The 26832-nt window shown below is 38.6% G+C and overlaps 1 protein-coding gene across 2 annotated transcripts in view; it reads right to left on the bottom strand.

Annotated features, from left to right (window-relative positions):
• The window catches only part of WDR49 (WD repeat domain 49), a 169329-nt gene that overhangs the window by 90132 nt on the left and 52365 nt on the right, over positions 1-26832 (bottom strand). For both annotated transcript variants that reach the window (XM_061416711.1, XM_061416703.1), the window contains exons 6-7: positions 24161-24328; positions 21490-21638 (exon numbers count right to left, since the gene is read on the bottom strand). In XM_061416711.1, coding sequence (XP_061272695.1) covers positions 21490-21638; positions 24161-24328 — 317 coding nt within the window. The remainder of the gene's footprint in view (positions 1-21489; positions 21639-24160; positions 24329-26832) is intronic.

Here is a 26832-nt window from a genome sequence, read left to right as displayed (position 1 = left end):
TTAAATAAGCAGGGTGACAATATACAGCCTTGACGTGTGCCTTTTCCTATTTGGAACCATTCTGTTGTTCCATGTCCAGTTCTAACTGTTGCTTCCTGACCTGCATACAGGTTTCTCAGGAGGCAGGTCAGGTGGTCTTGTATTCCCATCTCTTTCAGAATTTTCCACAGTTTATTGGGATCCACACAGTCAAAGGCTTTGGCATAGTCAATAAAGCAGAAATAGATGTTTTTCTGGAACTCTATTGCTTTTTCCATGATTCAGCAGATGTTGGCAATTTGATCTCTGGTTCTTCTACCTTTTCTAAAACCAGCTTGAACATCTGGAAGTTCATGGTTCATGTATTGTTGAAGCCTGTCTTGGAGAATTTTGAGCATTACTTTACTAGTGTATAAGATTAGTGCAATTGTGTGGTAGCTTGAGCATTCTTTGGCATTGCCTTTCTTAGGGATTGGAATGAAAACTGACCTTTTCCAGTCCTGGGCCACCGCTGAGTTTTCCAAATTTGCTGGCATATTGAGTGTAGCACTTTCACAGGATCATCTTTGAGAATTTGAAATAACTCAACTGGAATTCCATCACCTCCACTAGCTTTGTTCATAGTGATGCTTCCTAAGGCCCACTTCAGTTCACATTCCAGGATGTCTGGCTCTAGGTGAGTGATCACACCATCATGATTATCTGGGTCACGAAGATCTTTTTTGTACAGTTCTTCTGTGTATTCTTGCCACCTCTTCTTAATATCTTCTGTTTCTGTTAGGTCCATACCAATTCTGTCCTTTGTTGAGCCCATCTTTGCATGAAATGTTCCCCTGGTATCTTTAATTTTCTTGAAGAGACCTCTAGTCTTTCCCATTCTATTTTTTCCTTCTATTTCTTCACACTGATCACTGAGGAAGGCTCTCTTATCTCTCCTTGCTATTCTTTGGAACTCTGCATTCAAATGAGTATATCTTTCCTTGTCTCCTTTGCTTTTTGCTTCTCTTCTTTTCACAGCTATTTCTAAGGCCTCCTCAGACAGCCATTTTCCTCTTTTGCATTTCTTTTTCTTGGAGATGGTCTTGCTCCCTGTCTCCTATACAATGTCATGAAACTCCGTCCATAGTTCATCAGGCATTCTATCAGATCTAGTCCCTTAAATCTATTTCTCATTTCCACTGTACAATCAGGGATTATACCTGAATGGTCTAGTGATTTTTCCCTACTTTTTTCAATTTAAGTCTGAATTTGGCAATAAGGAGTTCACGATCTGAACCACAGTCAGCTCCTGGTCTTGTTTTTGCTGACTGTATAGAGCTTCTTAATCTTAGGCTATGAAGAATATAATCAATCTGATTTCAGTGCTGACCATCTGGTGATGTCCATGTGTAGAGTCTTCTCTTGTGTTGTTGGAAGAAGGTGCTTATCATGACCAGTGCATTCTCTTGGCAGAGCTCTATTAGCTTTTGCCCTGCTTCATTCCGTATCCCAAGGCCAAATTTGCCTGTTACTCCAGGTGTTTCTTGACTCCTACTTTTGCATTCCAGTCCCCTATAATGAAAAGAACATCTTTTTTTGTTGTTAATTCTAGACGGTCTTGTAGGTCTTCATAGCACTGTTCAACTTTGGCTTCTTCAGCATTTCTGGTCAGGGCATAGACTTGGATTACCATGATATTGAATGGTTTGCCTTGGAAATGAACAGAGATTACTCTGTAATTTTTGAGACTGCATCCAAGTACTGCATTTTGGACTCTTTTGTTGACCATGATGCCTACTCCACTTCTAAGGGATTCTTGCCCAGAGTAGTAGATATAATGGTCATCTGAGTTAAATTCACCCTTTCCAGTCCATTTTAGTTGACTGATTCCTAAAATGTCGACATTCACTCTTCCCATCTCCTGATTGATCACTTCCAACTTGCCTTGATTCATGGACCTAACATTCCAGTTTCCTTTGCAATATTACTCTTTACAGCATTGGACCTTGCTTCCATCACCAATCAAATTCACAACTGGGTGGTGTTTTTGCTTTGGCTCCGTCTCTTCATTCTTTCTGGAGTTATTTCTATACTGATCTCCAGTAGCATATTGGGCACATACCAACCTGGGGAGTTCATCTTTCAGTGTCCTATCTTTTTGCCTTTTCATACTGTCCATGGGGTTCTCAAGGCAGGAATACTGAAGTGGTTTGCCATTCCCTTCTCCAGTGGACCACATTTTGTCAGAACTCTCCACCATGACCCATCCATCTTGGGTGTCCCTACACGGCATGGCTTAGTTTCACTGAGTTAGACAAGGCTGTGGTCCATGTGGTTAGATTGTTAATTTTCTGTGATTGTGGTTTTTAGTCTGTCTGCCCTCTGATGGAGAAGGGCAGACAGACTGCCCTTATTTCAGAAAGTGAAGAAGAACTAAAGAGCCTTTTGATTAAAGTGAAAGAAGAGAGTGAAAAAGTTGGCTTAAGGCTCAACATTCAGAAAACTGAGATCATGGCATCTGATCCCATCACTTCATGACAAATAGATGGGAAAACAGTGTCAGACTTTATTTTGGTGGGCTCCAAAATCACTGCAGATGGTGACTGCAGCCATGAAATAAAAAGATGTTTACTCCTTGGAAGAAAAGTTATGACCAACCTAGACAGCATATTAAAAAGCAGAGACATTACTTTGCCAACAAAGGTCCATCTAGTCAAGGCTATGGTTTTTCCAGTAGTCATGTATAGATGTGAGAGTTGGACTGTGAAGAAGGCTGAGCGCCGAAGAATTGATGCTTTTGAACTGTGGTGTTGGAGAAGACTCTTCAGAGTCCCTTGGACTGCAAGGAGATCCAACCAGTCCACCTTAAAGGAAATCAGTCCTGAATATTCATTGAAAGGACTGATGTTGAAGCTGAAACTCAAATACTTTGGCTAACTGATGTGAAGAACTGACTCATTTGAAAAGACCCTGATTCTGGGAAAGATTGAGGGCAGGAGGAGAAGGGGACGACAGAGGATGAAATGGTTGGATGGCATCACCAACTCAATGGACATGAGTTTGAGTCAACTCTGGGAGTTGGTGATGGACAGGGAGGCCTGGCGTGCTGCAGCCCACGGGGTCACAAAGAGTCAGACACAACTGAGTGACTGAACTGAACTGAACTGAAGTGGCTAAACAACAATATAACCGCAGGGAGATTAAAGTTACAGAATGTAAGATAAACTCTGCCTAGGGCTTCCCTGGTAGCTCAGTCAGTAAAAAATCCGCCTGCAATGCAGATGACTGGGATTTGATTCCTTGGTTGGGAAGATCCCCCAGAGAAGGAAGTGGCAAATCACTGCAGTATTCTTGCCTGGAGAATCCCATGGATAGAAGAGCCTTGGCAGGCTACAGTCCATGGGGCCGCAAGAGTCGGACATGACTTGGCAATTAAAACTACCACCAGTGTTCCTGGCTTGGAGGATGGACAATAGGGGCTATGAACCAAGGGAGTTGGGAAAGGCAAGGAAACAAATTCTCTTCCAGTGCCTCCAGAAAAGAAGACAGCCCTGTGAGTACCTTGATTTTAGTCCATTGAGAACCAGGCTACAATTCTAACCTACAAAACATAAAAGGTGTGCTGTTGCAAACCATTGAGTTTGTGGTTATCTGTCAAAGTAGCAAAAGAAAATGAATACAATCTCTTTCTCTGTATAGATAGAAGAATAGATAATAGCTAGCTAGGTAGATAATATATGTATTTTTTGTGAAACAAAATTCTTTACTGTCTGAGTCACCAGGGAAGTCCATTAAAGGAAATCAAGTTCAGATAACACAGACAATTAAGGCACCAAAATGCCACACACGTGGACAAGCACTGAAGGAAATGGGAAGAGGAGCTCTGCAGATGCCATTGTTGCCACTGTCAGTCATGGAGTAGAATTAACACAGTGCAGTGAGGGAGAATCAGGCTTTCCTGGTTGCTCAGAGGGTAAAGAATTTGGCTGCAATGCAGGAAACCCTGGTTCAACACCTGGGTGGGGAAGATCCCCTGGAGAATGGCTACCTACTCCAGTATTCTTGCCTGGAGAATTCCATGGACAGAGCAGCCGGCGAGCTACAGTCCATACAGTTGGAAAGAGTCAGACATGACTGAGCGACTAATTCTTTCAGTGAGGGCGAGTCAGAATGAGAGGGAAAAACCCTTCCAAAGGGGGCTTCAGGCCAGTTCTAGGGCCAGACTTCTTTGGCTGTCATCTTAGCTCTGTCCCTTACTGCAGAGTGAACTCTAGTAAGTTTCTTTGTCTCTCTGAGTTTTTGATGTGATACCTACCTGAAAAGTGAAAGGGAATGTCACTCAGTCATGTCCGATTCTTTGCAACCCCATGAACTATACAGTCCTTGGAATTCTACAGGCCAGAATACTGGAGTGGGTAGCCATTCCCTTCTCCAGGGATCTTCCCAATCCAGGGATCAAACCCAGGTCTCCCACATTACAGTCAGATTCTTTACCAGCTGAGCCACCCACTAGCCAGCTGAGGGAAGCCCAAGAACACTGGAGTGGGTAGCCTATCCCTTCTCCAGTGGATCTTCCTGACCCAGGAATCGACCCAGAGTCTCCTGCATTGCAGGCAATTCTTTACCAACTGTGCTATCAGGGAAGCCTGGTACCTATGTCATCTGACCCTATAAAGATTGAATGAGAGCCCATGTCAAGCATTTGGCATGATGAGCTATATGTAGCAAGTGTCCAATAAATGTTTTATTATAAATGTATTTTATTCCTTTTTATTATATAAATATTAGAACCTTAGAGCAGAAAAAGTTTCTTTCAAATAAACTAGTGTGCTTTATCCAGTGTGAGAATTATTTCTAAATTATCTATAAAAGATGGCCTCTTTACACAAGTGTTTATTACTCCATAAGGCAAGTGACCCTGTAGTTTTAACCTATTTTAAATCTTATACTCCTTTGGGGGGAAAAAATCAGTTGAAAATGATGGTGCATCCCCTCCTCTTAAATGCACATATTCATATATGAGCACAATATTCCATAGAATTTCTTTGGATACATAGATACACGAATCTCCCATGCAGATCCTGGGATCCCATGGGATAGGAATTCCTATAGCACTATGATAAGCCAAAGCCTTCCTTCTCTTCCCTACTTCTCTTTTCCCTACATCTCTTACATTTCCTACTCTCTTTCCCTACATCTACATAAGTCTCTTCATACACCTCTTGTCCAGGGTAGATGACCCCCAGTTCCTTCTAAATCATAGCATCATTTGTAGATCCCACTCTTGATTCTCTCACTTTGTCTTTTTTTTTTTTTCACTTTCTCTCCAGGGAAGTTGGTCATCCAGGCCTTGATAACTTTTTCTAAAAAATGTAATAAGATATGTCCATTGTGTAAAATCCAATAGCATTAAAATGTTTTTTTTTTAAATCAATTCATCCCTCTCAATCCCAAGTCCCCATCCCCCCCCACCCCCCATCTCAGAGACAGCCTTCTTTGACTCTTTCTGAGTTATGGTTTTCTCCATAACACCAAATAATAGCTGTTTGTGTGGGTGTGCATGCATGTGTGCCTGTGTGAATATAGCATATATTAATTGTACATCGAATAACACTCTCTTCTGAAAGAAATACTTACTTACACTCCTATTCTCCCTTTCTCATCCCCTTGCCCCAATCTAAACATTGTATTTTTTAGTCCTAAACATTGTGTGTGTGTTAAGTTGCTTCAGTTGTGTCTGATTCTTTGTGACCCCATGGACTGGAGCCTGCCAGGCTCCTCCAGTCTCCAGGCAAGACTACTGGAGTGGGTTGCCATTCCCTCTTCCAGGGGAGCTTCCCCACCCAGGGATCAAACCCTTGTCTCCTGTGGCTCCTGCACTGGCAGGTGGATTCTTTACCACTGAGTCACCAGGGAAGTCCTAGTGTTGTACACTTTAAAATAATATATTTACACAATGTTTAATGTACCATCAATAGAAGACAATATATCTCTACTCACCAATATATAGCATGAACACCTTAGAGTCCCCAGAATTGAGCCAATATTTCAAGTGTGTTCTAACCACTGTTACAGACACTGTGACTTCTTTAAAAACTCTATTTTTACATTAGCTGAATAAGCCATTCCAATATGCATCGCCCTTACCTTGAGGTCCTGACTGAGTAAAACTCTAAATCTTATTCCCATGAATAAACAAGGCAAACATCTAATATTCTACCTTCAAAAATCTGATGTTGTAAGCTAAAGTTAGGATTTTTCTAGGTTCAAAGTATAAGAATACAGTTTTGAATCCTAATTATATTATATTGATAACTCCTCCCTGATTTGTCCACACATCCCATGGAATACTGTAAATAGTAAATAGATATTTTCTTAATTTTCTGAAGGCTGTGGTTCATCTAATAACTGTTTTTATCCAGCTCATTGATGAAAAATATTAGCTAGGATAAGTCGAAAAATATAACACTTCCATAAACAAAGCTTGCCTCAACTTCTACATGGTTATTTACCCAATTGCAGATCTCATCTAATTCACAAGAAAATGTTATGAGGATTTTTCAAAAATCTTGCAGAAATGAGTATGCTTGGGGTAAACCGGATCATGGCATCCTGTCCCATTACTTCATGGCAAATAGATAGGGACACAGTGGAAACAGTGTCAGACTTTACTTTCGGGGGCTCCAAAATCACTGCAGAAGGTGACAGCTGCCATGAAATTAAAAGACTCTTACTCCTTGGAAGAAAATATATGACCAACCTAGATAGCATATTCAAAAGCAGAGACATTACTTTGTCAACAAAAGTCCATCTAGTCAAGGCTATGGTTCTTCCAGTAGTCATGTATGGATGTGAGAGTTGGACTATAAAGAAAGCTGAGTGCTGAAAAATTGATGCTTTTAAACCGTGGTGTTGGAGAAGACTCTTGAGAGTCCCTTGGACTGCAAGGAGATCCAACCAGTCCATCCTAAAGGAAATCAGTCCTGGGTGTTCAATGGAAGGAGTGATGTTGAAGCTGAAACCCCAATATTTTGGCCACCTGATGTGAAGAGCTGACTCATTTGAAAAGATCCTGATGCTGGGAAAGATTGAAGGCAGGAGGATAAGGAGATGACAGAGGATGAGATGGTTAGATGACATCATTGACTCAATGGACATGAGTTTGGGCAAACTCCGGGAGTTGGTGATGGATAGGAAGGCCTGGTGTGCTGTGATTCAAGGGGTAGCAAAGAGTCGTACATGACTGAGTGACTGAACTGAACTGAACTGATGTATTGGGTAATGTATCCATGTACTAACGCTTGTAACAAACTTAAACTGACATAGTCAAACCCTCCCAGATAAAAAGCATTACCAACCTTTCTAACCCCAAGACTATATGTTTATAAAAGTACACTGGGTTTTCTTGACAAGAATATTTTTATTAAACAACTCATTCTAATTCTTAAACCTTATAATTTTTATTTAAAACATTCTGGCAACTCTGAGGCAAATATTTATCTTCAAAACTATAAATCCTGTAAGAACTAAGACTTTCAAATATATTTCAAAGTGTTCTAAATATAATAGGATTGATAAGTTATTATTTTGAATGTTAGAGTCACAAGATTAAACACATCTATATCACTCTCAAACTCTCATATAACTTAAAATAGTTATATCCCCATTGTTCAAAATCCTGTCTTGTTTTATGAATTTGTTCCTAAAAAAGCTGAAATTAACTTTATTTCAGGAGAATTAACTTCATTTTAGAAAAACAATATGGGGCAAGATAACCCAACAATATTAATGGATTATAATTTCCCCAGAATCATTTTCCACATGTTGTTCAAATCATTTATATTGACTTTAATATTTTGTTGACATTTAGTCACATTTAATTAAATGAAAAATTAAAAATAGATGAGTGAACCTCTACTCTATGACAGGTGAGTTCCTGCTATCAGCAATCAAAACTAGAGGTGCTTTTTAAAAATCATAGTGTGTATCTTTATTAATTTTTCTTAAAATTAATTTTTACTTTTCTTCTTTCCCTCCTTCCCTTGAAGAACCCTTAATTCTCATAATTAGTGATCCTACTAAGTTCCCTTCCATCTTTAACTATCTAATTTTTCTTTCTGCTAAGAATCAAAGCCAACAACATTTATATAGTGTCATCAATGTACAACACAGTGTTTCTTTTTTTTTAATTAATTTATTTTAATTGGAGGCTAATTACTTTACAATATTGTATTGGTTTTGCAATACCTTGACATGAATCCGCCACGGGTGTACATGTGTTCCCCATCCTGAGCCCCTGTCCCACCTCCCTCCCCATCCCATCCCGCTGGGTCATCCCAGTGCACCAGCCTCTAACATCCTGTATCATGCATCAAACCTGGACTGGCGATTCATTTCACACATGATAGTATACATGTTTCAATGCCATTCTCCCAAATCATCCCACCCTTGCCCTCTCCCACAGAGTCCAAAAGACTGTTCTATATATCTGTGTCTCTTTTGCTGTCTCACATACAGGGTTATCATTACCATCTTTCTAAATTCCATATATATGCGTTATTATACTGTATTGGTGTTTTTCTTTCTGGATTATTTCACTCTGTATAATAGGCTCCAGTTTCATCCACCTCATTAGAACTGATTCAAATGTATTCTTTTTAATGGCAGAGTAATACTCCATTGCAACAGTGTTTCAGTTCTCCCAGAAATAATGTCATGGCATGTGACTTCCCATATGATTTTCATTTTTTCCTATACTTACATAATCTATGATAGTGATTATTAATCTTGACACTAAAAATACCAATGGTGTTTGAGAAAATGCTTATGTTTGGGCCCTTTTCCAAAACCAATTAAATCAGACTCTCTGAGGATGGGGCTCAAGCATGAGGTTTCTTTAATTTCCCAAGTATTTCCACTGTATTATACTTTAGCTTTTCAACTTGCTTTTAAGGTCTCTTTCTCTCAGCTTAATCAGTAATATCATTTGCCTTGGCTTTCAGTTCAGATCAGTTCAGTCGCTCAGTTGTGTCCGACTCTTTGGGACCCCATGAATCGCAGCACACCAGGCCTCCCTGTCCATCACCAACTTCCGGAGTCCACCCAAACCCATGTCCATCGAGTCGGTGGTGGCATCCAACCATCTCATCCTCTGTCGTCCCCTCCTCCTCCTGCCTTCAATCTTTCCCAGCATTAGGGTCTTTTCAAATGAGTTGGCTTTTTGCATGAGGTGGCCTAAGTATTGAAGTTTCAGCTTCAACATCAGTCCTTCCAATGAACCCCCAAGACTGATCTCCTTTAGGATGGACTGATTGGATCTCCTTGCAGTCCAAGGGACTCTCAAGAGTCTTCTCCAACACCACAGTTCAAAAGCATCAATTCTTCAGCACTCAGCTTTCTTTATAGTCCAACTCTCATATCTGTACATAACTACTGGAAAAACCATAGCCTGGACTAGACAGACCTTTGTTGACAAAGTAATGTCTCTGCTTTTTAATATGCTGTCTAGGTTGGTCATAACTTTCCTTCCAAGGAGTAAGCGTCTTTTAATTTCATGGCTGCAGTCACCATCTGCAGTGATTTTGGAGCCCCAAAAAATAAAGTCTGACACTATTTCCACTGTTTTCCCATCTATTTGCCATGAAGTGATGGGACCAGATGCCATGATCTTTGTTTTCTGAATGTTGAGCTTTAAGCCAACTTTTTCACTCTCCTCTTTCACCTTCATCAAGAGGCTTTTTAGTTCCTCTTCACTATCTGCCATAAGGGTGGTGTCATCTGCATATCTGTGGTTATTGATATTTCTCCTGGCAATCTTGATTCCAGCTTGTGCTTCCTGCAGCCCAGCGTGTCCCATGATGTACTCTGCATATAAGTTAAATAAGTAATATCATGTGACTTGGCTTTAAAAGCCAGATAACTGTGCTCCCCTAATCAGCCTATATCTCTTTAATCATGAAAAATATCTCACATTAATTCTATTTTCTTTGCAAAATATCACTTAAATAACTATTTATTATTGAGAATTCTTCATTTTCCTCTTTTTTATGTTCATGTTGACTTCTGGAAGAGGGTTATGCCACATTTCAGAAAGGAGTATATTTAATATCATTTTCCATTCCAAATATCTTAGAGATGTTTCCTTTATTCTTAGTAGGTAAAATAAAGAACTGGACAAACATCCAGACTTAAAAATTATCATTGGATAAATGATTATTTTTTAATTTATATTTTCCATAAATTCTCATCTAAACTGTACCTTCTATTTTCATCACGATACCTGAGAACTTGTGATGCTTGTCCAAACACAGACTTACTAAGTCTAGTCCTTGAAATGATTTATGCACGGCTCTTTATTTCATCTCCATTTTTATAGTATTAGGAGGAATAAATATCCAAGCTTGTGATTATATATCAAGACAGAATTTAGCTTTTCACATAATGATGAAGACATCTTTCTACTTAATCTTTATCTTGCTACCACTTGATAATGCAGGATTATGAAAGCAAATCCAGTACAAATCATAACTAGCACTAGAAATCAAAGATGGAGACTCCAGACACGCTGATCCTCATTTTAATACTACTCAGGTCTGTCCGTTTAGGTGTATTATATTACCTTTCCATTTCCTCATCTTTATACAGAATGGGCCCCTGCCAGCTTTGAAATTCTACCATTTTTTTTTGGAATGTACTGAAATTGCTCGATCCATTATCTATAGGTTCCAAAATAACAAAATGGAAGCAGTTTCAAGAAAGGGTATTGTGAAAATTGGGTTAAAGAAATGTAGTCTAATTTTACTGAGGAATTTCTTTCTTGTCCCTGCTAGAGATGGGCAGAATCATTTCACACAGGCATAACAAAACTATAATGTTTGCAACCCCATGGACCTGAGCCCGCCAGGCTCCTCTGTCCATGGGATTTCCCAGGCAAGAATACAGGAATGGATTTCCATGCTCTCCTCCAGTGCATCTTCCTGACCTAGGGATGGAATCCGCATCTTCTGTGGCTTGGGCTTTGCAGGTGGATTCTTTATTGCCAAGCCATTGGGGAAGCCTAATACAACTATAATAAATAAATAAATAAAACTTTTTTTATCCTATAAATATTAGATTTATTAAGTGGGTAACTTATTAAGTGGGAAGGTTGGATGCACAAATAGATGTATGGATGGATATAGAATCTGTTTTCAGTGCACTTTTTAAAACCAAACCAGTATTATTTACATATTAGCAACATGTTCAAATTTTATTCAAAGCGGTTGGGGAAAAGCTGTAAAGTTTCCTAATAATGATAGAAAAATGAGAAAAAAGTAGAAGACAGACAACTGTATCTAAATGAGACTTGTTTGACTGCATCAAACATTTGCTACTAAGTCCTGCCATCCTGCAGGGCATAGATATAAAATGACAATAAGAAAGAGAGACAGAGAGAGAATATAGCACTAGGGGATTTTGAAGACAGCAGTGCAGCAGCTCAGCTCTCCAGGATAATCCACAAAAATGGATAGCCTACTTGCAGATAATAGGATAACAGGAACTGAGGGCATTGGCTCTTCTGAATATACCTTTATGTATTAACAAGTCTATTTATTTAGAATTTCAGCCTTGGGATAATCCACAAAGGCATAATCAGTGAATGTTTAGAGGCAATTTTGTTTGACATGATATATGCTAGCAATAGTATTCTACTGAACACCTCAGTTAGTGTTTTTATCTTTAACTCATATAACAGATCTTCTTTTAAGAAATATTTTTGCCATTTTTCCCCCCAGGATGAGATCTAATTTAAGATATTAGTTGGAAATTAAAATCTGTTGTGCTATTCACCCTTAAATTGTTACCATAGCCATTATCATCTTTTTTTTTTTTTTCATCCTTTTCAATAAAAATGAGAGAAGACATACAGCTCTAAGACACAGATTTCTATTGTGTGTCTGTTTGGTATTCTATCACTGACCTTGAAAAAGTCAAAATGCTTCTTAACACTATGAATTGTTTTGAAAAAAATCTCACTAATTTCCCAGTTCAAGTTCGGCAATAAATTTAACTAACATCAACATTTTGTTTCAAAGGCTGCTTTTTTTTTTTTTTTCCAGAACAAAATTCACTTGGGGATTTTAAAACTTCAGTTAAATTGATTTTTTGGCTATTATCATTACTCACATAACACTGAAAAACATAACCAGGTTTTTTTTCCCAGGCTTTAAACAGAAATTTTCAAACTTGGTGTTTTAAAGATTACTCTCTCTTTTTTATTTCACAAAGTAAACATAAACACTTTAAACTTCTTTCTTTTTTTAAGCTCAATAGTTATACTAACAACCTTTTTTGAAGAAAGTAAATGAAAACCAACTAAAATAAGGGAACTCTGGTTCAAGTATCACGGCAGACTAGGTTTTTGTAGGGGGCTTTACTGCTTCAAAGAAAAATAGCTATGACTAAAACATAATTTCTGTCGCCTTGCTGGATCTTCAGGGATTGAAAACAATCTCCACAGGTCCAAAAAAAGAAAGAGGTATAAGAAGCAAACTTAATATGGAGACAGTGAACAGTATGCATACATGAAGAGACTATAACCAGGAGCCTAAGCCTTGGACCAGCAGGACAACGGAGGCACTGAAGCAAGATTGCTCAATTAAAGGGACAAAGAAAAAGGAAATGCAGTAGCCTCAGGACAATAGCTTTCTTTACTTCCATATTGCAGAAACAAACACAAATCTTCTCTGGAGGAAAGCATTTTCAATTTCATTCTTCAGAATGTCTATAGTTTAGGAACAACCAAAAATGAGGTAACAATAAAGGATAACCAGACATAAAAAGGAAACATGTCACCATGTGGGAGAATCACCTGAATAGCAAATATCAAATTTGGTTCTCCAATGACTCCAGGTATTAAAATTATCTGATAAGAAAATGCAGTAATTAAAATGAAATTAAAGAGCTAAAAGTCAAAATCCCCCAAATGAGCAAACAACAAAAGAGTATATACAATTAACAGGCAGTCAAAAAATGTTTTAGAAAAAAAATTGTTACATTTAAAAACTAAATGCATAGGTTATATAGAAAGTGGGCACATCCCATTATAAACACCCCCATAAAAGTCAAGAATATGACAAAATGCCTTCTGAAATGTGGAGGAAAAACCTCAACAAGGAATGGAAACTTAGTGTACAATTTTTCTGGAAAGACCATTAAAAGAATCAATAAGTACAATACAGAATATGTATTCTCAGTATTTTAACGATGTCATGTTCAAAATCAAGGGAAATCCAATTCAAAAATTACTGCAGTTTTTCAGGGAACATGAATACTGATCCTAACATTTACTTAGAAAGATAAAATGCCAGTTCAGTTCAGTTCAGTTCAGTCGCTCAGTTGTGTCCAACTCTTTGCGACCCCATGAACCACAGCACTCCAGGCCTCCCTGTCCATCACCAACTCCCAGAGTTTACCCAAACTCATTTATATTGGGTCAGTGATACCATCCAACCATCTCATCCTGTAGTCCCCTTCTCCCCCTGCCCTCAATCTTTCCCAGCATTAGGGTCTTTTCAAATGAATCAGCCCGTCGCATGAGGTAGCCAAAGTATTGGAGTTTCAGTTTCAACATCAGTCCTTCCAATGAACCCCCAGGACTGATCTCCTTTAGGATGGACTGGTTGGATCTCCTTGCAGTCCAAGGGACTCTCAAGAGTCTTCTCCAACACCACAGTTCAAAAGCATCAATTCTTCAGCACTCAGCTTTCTTTATAGCCCAACTCTCATATCTGTACATAATTACTGGAAAAACCATAGCCTGGACTAGATAGACCTTTGTTGACAAAGTAATGTCTCTGTTTTCAATATGCTATCTAGGTTGATCATAACTTTCCTTCCAAGGAGTAAGCATCTTTTAATTACATGGCTGATATCACCATCTGTAGTGATTTTGGAGCCCAAAAACATAAAGTCAGCCCCTCTTTCCACTGTTTCCCCATCTATTTGCCATGAAGTAATGGGACCAGATGCCATGATCTTAGTTTTTCTGAATGCTGAGCTTTAGGCCAACTTTTTCACTCCCATCTTTCACTTTCATCAAGAGGCTCTTTAGTTCTTCTTCACTTTCTGCAATAAGGGTGATGTCATCTGCATATCTGAGGTGATTGATATTTCTCCCAGCAATCGTGATTCCAGCTTGTGCTTCTTCCAGTCCAGCGTTTCCCATGATGTACTCATGATGTTCCCATGATGCAGATGAGTTAAATAAGCACAGTGACAATATACAGCCTTGACGTACTCCTTTTCCTATTTGGAACCAGTCTGTTGTTCCATGTCCAGTTCTAACTGTTGCTTCCTGACCTGCATACAGGTTTCTCAAGAGGCAGGTCAGGCAGTCTGGTATTCCCATCTCTTGAAGAGTTTTCCACAGTTTATTGTGATCCACACAGTCAAAGGCTTTGGCATAGTCAATAAAGCAGAAATAGACATTTTTCTGGAACGCTTGCTGTTTTGATGATCCAGAGGATGTTGGCAATTTGATCTTTGGTTCCTCTGCCTTTTCTAAAACCAGCTTGAACATCTGGAAGTTCATGGTTCATGTATTGTTGAAGCCTGGCTTGGAGAATTTTGAGCATTACTTTACTAGCATGTGAGATGAGTGCAGTTGTGCAGTAGTTTGAGCATTCTTTGGCATTGCCTTTCTTTGGGATTGGAATGCCAGGGGGTTGTTAAAATTAAAATAAAAAAACAGAAGTAGGAATTTCTCTGCCAGGTATCACAACATATAAAAAAACTATGCTGGTTAAAACAGTGATATATGCATGCAAGAAAAGACAGACTAATGGAAAGAATAAAGCATCCAAGAACAAATTCATGTATACATGGAAATTCAAATAATAACAATGGAATTTGAAACCAGTGAGTGAAAGTAAAGTCACTCAGTTATGTCGGACTCTTTTCGACCTCATGGACTGTAGCTTGCCAGGCTCCTCCATCCATGGGATTTTCCAGGCAAGAATACTGGAATGGGTTGCCATGTCCTTCTCCAGGGGATTTTCTGGACCCAAGGATCGAACTGGGGTCTCCCACACTGCAGGCAGACTCTTTACTATCTGAGCCACCAGGGAACAAATTATTCAAAACAATTATTCAAAAACCTCCTGGATACCCATTTGTAGAACAAAAAATTTACATAAAAATAAACTGCAAAATTAAATGCAAAAAAAATCAACAATATAAAAAGTATTAGCTGAAACCAAAGGAGAACACCTCTATAAATATGATGTGTGGAACACATTCTTAAGCTAGATACAAAATCCAGAGCCATAAAGAAAATCATTTCTTAGACTCAGTTTTGCAAAAACAAAACTTTTGAATGATAAAAATCACATAAACAGGTCTTTCCTGGGGATCCTGTGGTTAAGAATCCACCTTGCAATGCAGGGGACACTGGTTCAATCCCCGGCCTGGGAAGATCCCACATGTGGAAGAACAGCTAAGCTCTTACACCACAACTACTGAGCCCATGTGCCACAACTATTGAAGCCTGAGCACTCTAGAGCCTGCCTGTGCTCTGTAACAAGAGAAGCCATTGCAGTAAGAGGCCCTCACACTGAAAACTGAGAAAGCCTGCAGGTAGCAATGAAGATCCAGCACAGCAATACATAAATAAATACAATAATTTTTTAAAACTCACATGAACAAAGTTAAAAGCAGTATGCTTGACAGAGGCGAAATACTTGCATCATATATAATAAGGGATAATCAATTTATTTTCCAAACTACAACTGCTGATAGTATAGTCCTGAGTTCAGTTAATAAGATAAAAGAATTTAAAGGGCAGCAAAAGAGACACAGACATAGAGAACAGACTTGTGGACACAGTGGGAGAAGGAGGGGATAGGATGAATTAAGGGAGCAGCACTGAAATACATACCTTACCATGTGTAAAACAAATAGCCAGTGGGAATTTGCTATGTGACACAGGAAGCTCAAGTTGGTGTTCAATGACAACCTAAAGGGGTGGGATGGGGTGGGAGGTGGTAGGTTCAAGAGACAGGGGACATATGTATACCTACGGCTGATTCATGTTGATGTAAGACAGAAACCAATCCAACATTTTAAAGCAATTATCCTCCGACTAAAAATAAATAAAGTTTTTTAAAATCATGAAAAAAAATAAAGAACATGATCAGATAATGCACCATAAAAAATAGAAATAGAAATGGTCAGTAAATAATTGAAGAAATTCATTCTAATTTTTTGTCCATTAGATTCACAAAAGAATGAGCACATTAATGGTATCTGTCATTACCAAAGGATCTTCTCACGTGGCGGAGTGGTAAAGAATCCACTTGCCAATGCTGGAGATACAAGAGGTGAGGGTTCGATCCCTGGCTCAGGAGGATCCCTTGGAGTAGGAAATGGCTATCCACTCCGGTGTTCTTGCCTGAAAAATTCCTTGGAAAAAGGAGCCTGGAGGGCTACAGTCCGTGGAGTGTCAACGAGTCAGACATGACTGAGCACACAACACACACACACACACACATCATTACCAAGAGTGCAGGGAAACAAATACCTTTACACCTTTACACACCTCTGATGAATATACCAATTGACACAAATTCTGGATCTAAATCATTCTTTAAGAATTGAATCCCTGTTGGCCCAATAGCATCATTTCTAGAAATTCATCTCTAGGAACATATCACAAAGAAATCAACTTATGTGGTCTTAAAGATGTGTATGTGCATGTGTGTGTAGGTATCATAGACACGGTATCTCTTATAATCAACATGTGATTGAATAATTAAGGTTGACCATCCATTCTATGAATTATTATGCAGCAGGAAAAAAAATCAGGTATATGTACACTCATAATGAAAGATCTGCAGGAGATATTGTTTAGGGAAAAGGAGGCGGCAGAAAAATATATATCATGTGATGCCATTTATATAAAAGTAATAATAAATAGTACTTTGAATTTGTATACACACATAAGATGGTACATAAATGACAAATTATGACACCACCACATATTAAAATGTAACATATCAATACTATAATATGTAAGTATATGATAAAAATGCGAGACTATACAGATCAAGTGTTAATAATAGCTATTTCTTGGAAGAGGAATTGATTTTAAGAGGGTGAAGAAAAGGAATATTTACTTCTTTCCAACTTGCTTCCTCGTTTGCAATTTCTACAAAAGATCATTAATCTGTTTACTTGTACAATTTAAACAAAATGAAACCGGCTTTGTCTCTAGATGGATGGAGGAAATTTGAGGAGAAAGGGTATGCAGGAGAGAAAGGAAGACAGACAGGTAAGAACTAGTCACCAGCACAAGAGCCTTTGTATTTTCCTTCCCAACCGTGGGACCACAGTATAGAAACCACACTCTGGAAAAAATCAAAACCTCAAACAAAATATTAAGTTACAAACTGATCTGATTCTGGTGGCCAATTCAGGATGAGCAGCCTAAGAGAGGAGTTAGGAGCAATAGAAAAGCCTAATCAGATTTCCTGGTTGGAATGTCAACCCCCAGCAGAGGTATTTCCCAGAGGCTTTGAAAATCCTTTTACTTCCCATGGTGATTCCTCCTTTAAATGACCAAGTTATTGGTTCCCAGCAGGGCCGTGCCATCAATCAGTGATTACCATTTTATGAGACAATTTAGGGCTCAGAAACAAAATGCAATTGGACTATTGCTTAGTATAATATTAAATTCTACAGATAAATTTATTGTTTAATCATCATTGGAAAGCACAGTACTGCAGTTTTCCAAAAAAAACAATTGAAGTCTCAGGTCATTATTGGAGGAAGTTATTTAGATCTAAATTGCTTTGATTTGAAAATCCTCTAATTAGCAATTCATAGGCATAAATATGGTTCAATCAAAGACTTTTTGAAAAAAGAATGCTTTCTTTCATTTTCCCCATTCCCTAAATTAACCCTAGTCCTATAAAATATACAGAAGAATTTTATGACAATAAAGCCAAAGATTAACCTGGTAGCTGAAAACCTGTTATGTATTGTGAAGACATACAGGCTAAGATTATTATGCATTTATCGAAGTGAAATGGATTTAGACTAATGTGAAAGACAGCATGACAAGCTTTATTACACCATAATGATTTAAAAGTCAAAGCAAAAATAGGATGATAAAATTGCCTTTAAAGAGACCAGGCAGTCTTAACATTGATGATAGCTATATGCAATTAATTCTGACTCTAAGAACATTTTTTTCCACTTGCTTCTAAAGGTATACCACCTTTCAGGGAATTCTGTAATGATAAAATATCTGTTATTTCCTTCATACTTAGCTCTGATAAAGATTTACTTCCTTAACTAAGATTTATTAAGGACCTACTATGTGTATGGTGGGCTTCCCTCATGGCTCAGTGGTAAAGAATCCGCCTGCAAATGCAGGAGACAGATTCGATCCCTGGGTCAGGAAGATGCCCTGGAGAAGAAAATGGCAACCCCCTCCAGTATTGTTGCCTGGGAAATCCCATGGACAGAGGAGACTGGCAGGCTATAGTATACAGGGTCACAGAGTCAGACACGACTTAGCGACTAAATAAACAACCACAATACACATCAACAAAAAAAATTCAAAGAAATGAATTCAGCAAATAATCTTTGCCTTTAAGCACTCAAAATCTAGTGAAAGACACAATATACATATACAATCTTCAAGTATACTTGTCAGATTGTGTGAAATTCAATAATAGGAGTTAGAGCTAAAAGACGTTAGGAAATAGAACAACTAAATAAGACTAAGGCATCAGAAGAGTTTTCATTCTGAGTTTCTTTGTGACTTGATATTCACAGTAATATGTCTTCACTTTAAACTGTCAACGAATAACCACTGAACAAACGCTGCGAGGTGCAAAGCACTATGACTGATGCCAATACACAAGCTGAAAAGATACGACCCAGCTTAAGACAGCAAACTAACAACTTCAGTACAACAGGACACATGCTCTAAGAAGGGACACAGGTGTGTGGGAGTGCAGAGAAACAAACACCTAGGTCTCCATGAAAGACTCCAAAAAAGTCTGAAACTTCACGGATAAATAGGCTTTTGCCAGTCGAGCATGGAGGAGAGGGACCTGAAGACAGAGAGCAGGCATGCAGCAGAATCATGATGCAGCATGGTGGGAACAAAGCGTGATATGGCTGCAACACCGAATGAACAGAAGAGAAAAGCAGGAAGTGAGCTGGGCCTGGTCTGGGGATGAGTTTTATAGAAAAGCTTAAGAATTTTAGTGCTGACATTTAGAATGAGGGTAAGAGAAGCTGTTGAAGAATTTTTCTTACAAACCACTGAATTAGCAGGATGGAAGCCAGATTGAAATGAGACCCATCTGCAAGAAGAAAGACATGTTAGGAAAAATTTGCCATGGTTTGGGTGAGATAATTCAAAAGAAGATGAGATTTTGGATTAGAGTTGTGGCAGCTGAGAGAGAGGTGAAGTTGATGAATATATTTGATGGCAGAATCAACTGGAATTGGTAGTTCAGTGGTGAAGGAGATTTACAGTCTGATACATAATATACTAAAATAAGCAAGTTTGGCAGGACTTATGTATCAGTTCAGTTCAGTCGCTCAGTCATGTCCAACTCTTTGTGACCCCATGGGCTGCAGCATGCCAGGCCTCCCTGTCCATCATCAACACCCAGATCTTGCTCAAACTCATGTCCATTGAGTCGGTGATGCCACCCAACCATGTCATCTTATGTCATTCCCTTCTCCTCTTGCCTTCAATCTTTCCCAGCATCAGGGTCTTTTCAAATGAGTCAGCTTCTCGCATCAGGTGTCCAAAATATTGGAGCTTCAGCTTCAGCATCAGCCCTTCCAATGAATAGTCAAGACTGATTTCCTTAATGACAGACTGGTTGGATCTCCTTGCAGTCCAAGGGACTCTCAAGCATCTTCTCTAACACCACGGTTCAAAAACGCCCTCAGCTTTCTTTATAGTTCAACTCTTACATCCATACATGACTACTGGAAAAACCATGGCTTTGACTAGACGGACCTTTGTTGTCAAAGTAATGTCTCTGCTTTTTAATATGCTGTCTAGATTGGTCATATCTTTTCTTCCAAGGAGCAAGCACCTTTTAATTTCATGGCAGCTTTCACCATCGGCAGTGATTTTGGAGCCCCCCAAAATAAAATCTCTCACTGTTTCCATTGTTTCCCTTTATTCATAAGGTGAGGCTAAGGAGTTGAGGTGAATTTCTATTATATTCTATTTAATTTTCACAAATACGTGTATCACTTCCGAATAAAGTTAAAAGTCCGAGTCACTGAAAAACTCTCAAGGGCTGTCCCCAATAAGTGTATAGCCTATCCGTGTTCTCACAATCAGGTTTATTGAAATCTATCACGTGTTTACTGGATCTATGTCAGGCATTATGTAAAACAGAAGCTTTACAGGGGAACAAATGACTAGATTATTAGAGATAAGAAATTTACCTGGGAGATATGAGTAGTAAATAATGTGGTCAAGGTATAACCCAGACTATCTGATTCTGGTACAATGTTTTTTCCACCCTATATAGAATATGTATCAATGTCATCAAATAGAATGGACAGACATATTTAACTGAAATTTCTTAATGTAATATCCTGCAGATTAACTTTGATTTTTAACTTATGAGACTCTTCAATAGCAAAGCAACGCTGGTTGATTGTGTCTATTCCATATTTTTTAATTTGAATGTAATTGCTTTGCAGTGTTGTGTTAGTTTCTGCTGTACAAGAATGTGAATCAGCTATATACATATATACACATGTCCTTTCCCTCTTGAGTCTCCCTCCCACCCTTCCATTCCACCCTTCTAGGTCATCACAGAGGACATATGTGTTTTACACCAGCTTCCCACTGCACACATGTTGTCTCTTCAGTCGTGTCCAACTCTGTGGGACACTATAGACTGCAGCCTGCCAGGCTCCTCTCTCTATGGGATTCTCCAGGCAAGAATACTGGAGTGGGTTGCAGTACCCTCCTCAGTGGGATCTTCCTGACCCTGCATTGGCAGGTGGGTTCTTTACCAGGAGCACCAACTAGCTATCTATTTCACACATGGTAGTGCATGTACGTCAATGCCACTCTCCATTCTTCCCATCCTCTCCGACCCCCACTGTGTCCACAAGTCCATTTCCTACATCTGTAATCCTATTCATCCATATCTTATCAAAGTAACATTTATCATTCCCATTTCTGTTTTTTTTTTAATTGGGTTAATGAATACTTTGGAAACTTTTAAAACAACCCATTGAAAGCTCATTAATAAGGATTTAATTTATGAGCACACGGTTTGAAAAAAATTTTTAATGAAATAACTCATCCAGTTGCCCAGGACGATCCTAAATTATCATCAATATCTTTTTTTTAAATATAGATTTCCAAACCATAGTAGTAAGTCACTATATTTTAAAAATCTATACCATCTCTAAGAGGAATTTCAAACCAAAGATAGATTTGGGTAGGAAGTGGGGAGGCAGAACTAAATAAACTGAATGTACACTGTTACTTACTTTATCTCTGGAGAAGCTGAAAAGTTGTTTTCTTGCAGCAAAGAACTGGACAGCTATCACACTGGCTGAGTGACCCCAAAGGACACCAGCCGGCTTAGAGACAACATAGGGGTTCCAAAGGCAAACTTTATTGTCAATGCCAGCAGTTGCTAATCAGAATTAGAAAGAAAAAAAAATGTTTTTAGTAATAGGAATACCCCACAACACTTTCTTTTTGAAATGAGTATATCACATACTATATCACCATAGGCTGATAAAAGCCTTCTCAGCATTAACACACCTTTGTTTTGAAGGAAGGAAAATTCTATCATTGTGCAACAGTCCAGGCTAATAGGGCATGAGTTCTAACACTGGAAGTAGTTGAAATGGAAGGTGTATGGGAGATGGGTCTGCATGGGGTAAAAGGACAACAGTTTCTTTAAAAGGTGCCAGCAGCCCAAGCAGGAGGACAGAAAGTTCTTCCTCCCGGTCCCAGTGTTTCCCTCTCCAGCCTGCACAGCCTAGGAATGCAGATCACATTAAAGTTATCCCAGGAGTAAGAGAGAACTAAAACAATATTTAAAGTTTCCAAATTAATGAAAAACTATAAGGAAATCAATTATTTTTCACTGTCATGTAAATAATCAAGAATTTGTAAGCAAATGAGCAGCAGAAATATATGTTTGACCTGCTCTATTGAAAGAATAAGGCTTTTAAAAAAATACAAATTAATTATATTCAGGGCGTGCATCAGAAACTGGGAGCACGGTGCCTGTGCTTCTTCAGTTCTGAGGAAATTCAGCGGAGCCCTCTCTGCTGTTCCCATTTTTAGGGCTAACTGAAGAGCTGAATCTATTCGCATTTATGGAGTTGCCATAAATGTCAGACCCCTATTTGGATTAATAGCCCAGGGTTACAGAAATAAGAGGAACTAAATATACTTTTGTTTCAAGTCTTTACTCCATAGTATGAAATTAGTAAATGATAAATTTTACCCTGAGTATTACTACATACAGTAACATGTAATTCCAGCAGTGGGCCAGGTATATGTTAGAGATCAATACAAAGGGGCTGAAATAATAATGAACCAAGGCACCGGTTGATATTTGAGTCCTTTTAAGCCCAATTCACTAACTCATCCAGCTTTCTCTAATAAATCTACAATCCTCCTTGAAAGTTTGCTGTTCGCCTATCTCTGACTTCGAAGTCAGTCTCTTTTATCATGAATGGCAGCTATGATTGTTGGGAATTTTAGAGATTCAGCCCCTTAGCTGATATCAATACTCTTTATATAAATGACAGCTTTTGAAAGAGGGTCAATAAGACCCATTCTGTAGGCCATGTGTATTCATTCTCTGTAACTACCCTATCAATGTTTAGAATAACACCTCACTTTTCATATTTGAACTAATATCATATAAATCAAATTATCAGTTTTCAAAATGCCTAAAATTTATTTAAATAGACAACACCTGAAAATCTTTATTGCTTATTTCCTCAGCTAAAATTTACATATAAAAAAGAGCTCTCCTCTAAATGTCCTTCAACAGAGGAGTGGATAAAGATGTGGCACATATATACAGTGGAATATTTCTCAGCCATAAAAGGAATGAAATTGTGCCTTTTGCAGAGATGTGGATGGACCTAGAGGCTATCATACAGAGTAGAGTAAGTCAAAAAGAAAAAATATATATTGTGTATATTAACACATATGTGGACTCTAGAAAAATGGTATGGATGAACCCATTTGCAAAGTACAAATAGAGACACAGATGTAGAGAACAAATGTATGGATAGCAAGTGGGGAAGGGGAGTGTGGAATGAACTGGGAGGTTGGGAATGACATATATACACTAGTTTGTGTAAGATAGATAGCTGAGAACCTACTGCGTAGCAGAGAGAACTTGACTCAATGCTCTGTGGTGACCTAAATGGGAAGGAAATCCAAAGAAGAGGGGATATATCTATATGTTATAGATAATTCATTTTGCTATACAGCAGAAACTAACACAATATTGTAAAGCAAATGTACTCCAATAAAAATTTACTTAAAGAAAATTCCCTTAGTATGCTAAAGGGCAAGTTTGAAAATTTTCAAAAAGCATCAGAAGTTATATTCTGAAAGGTGATTAGAAAATGTTCTACATTTTACATTTCTCTAGTGAGTGTATGTGTGTGTGTGTGTGTGTACATGAACAAAGAAAATGATGTATTTGGGTAGAGTGAGTGAGTGATAGTCACTCGGCCATGTCCAACTGCTTGTAACCCCATACAGTGTGGCCTGCCAGGCTCCTCTGTCCATGGGATTCTCCAGGCAAGAATACTGGAGGGGGTTGCCATTTCTTTCTCCATTGTTTGGGTTGAGCATTTGGTTATGCTAAGAAGATGGCAGAAGGCAGATACTGCACAAATAGTCTTCTTTCTCTATGTCATTTTACATTCCCCACCAATGCTGAGCAAAAGGCTCATTAAAGCATTGGAGCACTTTCTCATATTTTCACCCCAATGTAGTTCATATATGCTGCACATCTTAATGCATCATTATCAGACATTCTCAGGTAATAAAATGTGAGCTACTCAAGCTGGTCTCTCCGGCAATAAAAGCAACAAGGTGAAGAGGCCCCATGCATGCAAATATGCATAGCAAACTATTCAGGAGTCTCTCATAGTTATCGTGATTTATTTTACATACCAATTAAATTGAGCTGAGAGTGGTAATCAAAACCATGAATGCCCTGGGCAATGTTGAAGGATGTCATTTTAAGATGCTTTTTAGATTTCTCTCTCCAGGCCAGCACCACGGTATTTGTATTGCTGGTTGTACTGGAAATAATAGCATCTAAAGATGCATTGTAAGTAACTGAGCAAAGAAAAAAGAAAAAAAACAATCTTTAGTTGATTTCTCACAAGACACAGGGAGAACAGTATTATTTTAATACATGAGGTTAAAAATTAAACTCATATTATGATGATACAACCTGATACTTAGAAAACACCTCACTAACTGCTTCTCCCACCAAAAAACTTAGAGTAAAAACTTACCAAAAAATCTGCAATCAGACTTTTCTTCCACCTCAAGGATAGCTTAAAAAATTTTAATTAGAACACATGACAGGAAACAATATGAATCAATAATTACATGGGATTCTGGAGATATAAGTAACTGGCTAAAATGCTCGGTGCTTCTTCCTGGGTCTAAAGTAGGCAAACAGGAGTTGAGCAAACATCTGCTACTCTCAAGGTCCAGCTCATGCCCAAACCATTGGTTTACTTATGTTTTGACTGGTCTAGAAAGTTTGAGAGTGGGGTGGCCAGGACTTGAAGCTCTGCCAAGATTCACAGCTAGAAATCTAGGTCGATTGGCAGTTTTCCTGTTCTTGATGATCTAGTAATAGGAGTATGAGAGGACCATGCGTGTTTAGTCACGTCCGACTCTGCGACCCCACAGACTGCAACCCGCCAGGCTTCGCTGCCCATGGGATTGTCCAGGCAAGGATACACTAGATGAGCAGCAAAACCCCACAAGCAAGAAGAATGATTCTGTTGTCTTTTGTCAGAAAGACCTGTGAGTTCCTATAGACTCACAGGCTCCAAAAGACACAGCTGCTCTGCCACAAACTTCTCACCACTATTCCCTCCATGGTTAGATGACAGTTTTCTTTCACATTTGGCTGAGACAATATATTTGTGCCCCAAGGTGAAAGATTTCCAATTTGATCTCAAACCCAAATTTCTGCCTCACACAAAGAGGGATGTTGTAACTCCGTACAGCTTAAGACAAGTTGTTTTAATAGAACGGCTCTTGAAAATGTTTCTGATCTGTTTATTATCCAGCATCAAGAGCTAACACTCTTGTAATACAATTCTCAGGGATCACTAGAATTCTTGCACTTCTTATTAAACTAATCCTTGACTGCACTGTTCCTCACTATCTTGTCAAGAGTGTTTGCATAGAAAACACCTTAGAATATGAGACATGGCAGTCTCATATTTGCCTCTTTTTCTGTAGCAAACGATAGACAAATTTACTACCAAAAATAACTCTGGAGCCAAAGACAGCATGCATCCTGCCCACTGCAGAAGATTCAGATTCTGTAAGCTCAGGGTTCTTTTCCTATAACATAACCCACTGTGCAGGCATTCATCTGCAACTCTCTGCTTTGCCTCTGTGAGACCTGAGTGTCAAGGGGAACTGACATGAATATGCTGATACTTATGGGGGTTGCTGTGCTGTGAATAATGAAGTCCTTTTTTCTGCAACACAGGAGTCTTATGTCCTCTCTCATTTTAAGATTATTTTAAAAGTTCTTTCTCCACGTGAGAGCCACAGTATTTGTATTGTTGGCTGTGCTGGAAATGGCAAGCTAACTTACTAGTAACTAACTTGGAAACAGTCCTACTATTTTGGTTGGAAGAATTTAATTTGCTTTATATAAATGTATGTATACATATATGCATACATATATATGAATATATATATATTTCCAAATTAGTAAAGGCAAGTATTCTGAGAGGCAGAACTGTAGCTCAATACACTTAATAATACACTTATTATACATTATACACTTAATACAATACACTTAATAAACTAAAAGGGAAGAGCTAACTTAGACACAACTTAGCAACTAAAACAACTGCAATTGACATGTGAATAGCTTAATTTAACATATTTCATAGCTATTTCACTATGAAATATATGTCTTAACATGGTTGTGCTTTGTGTGTGCTAAGTTGCTTCAGTCGTGTTCGACTCTTTGAGACCCTGTGGAATGTAGCCTGACAGGCTCCTCTGTCCATGGGATTCTCCAGGTAAGAATCCTGGAGGGGGTTGCCACGCCCTCCTCCAAGGCATCTTCCCAACCCAGGGATCCAACCCAGGTCTCTCACATTGCATTTCTTTACAGTCTGAGCAGTAACAAAACACATGGGTGGGAAACAAAAGGTAAACTCCAGAATTCAGGACTGAAAGAGGACTTATCTACTTCTTTATTTTACAGACTGAAAAATAGACACCTGTGCAGATTCAAGTATTTGGCAAAAGTCAACAACTGATTGTTGTCAAACTCTGGACTGGAGCCCAAGCATTTAGCCTCTAAGTTTGGTTTAATGTTATATAGCATACTATATTAAAGATCCAGGCTCAGGACAACTAGCATTTGGCAGAGCCAGAGTACAAATTCAGACCTGACCTCTTGACCACTGGAACAGGGCTTCTCATATTGTAATAAGCAAAACAGTCACCTAGAAACTGGTGTTAAAATGCAGATATTCATTCAGAAAATCTAAGATGCTGCATTTCTAACAATCCCCAGTTGTGGCTGGTGATGCTCTTTGGTGATGATCACACTTTGAGTAGCAAGACAC

This window comes from Bos javanicus, chromosome 1, assembly GCF_032452875.1.
Source record: "Bos javanicus breed banteng chromosome 1, ARS-OSU_banteng_1.0, whole genome shotgun sequence".
NCBI lineage: Eukaryota > Metazoa > Chordata > Mammalia > Artiodactyla > Bovidae > Bos > Bos javanicus.
This window is presented reverse-complemented; position numbering and strand designations above follow the sequence as displayed.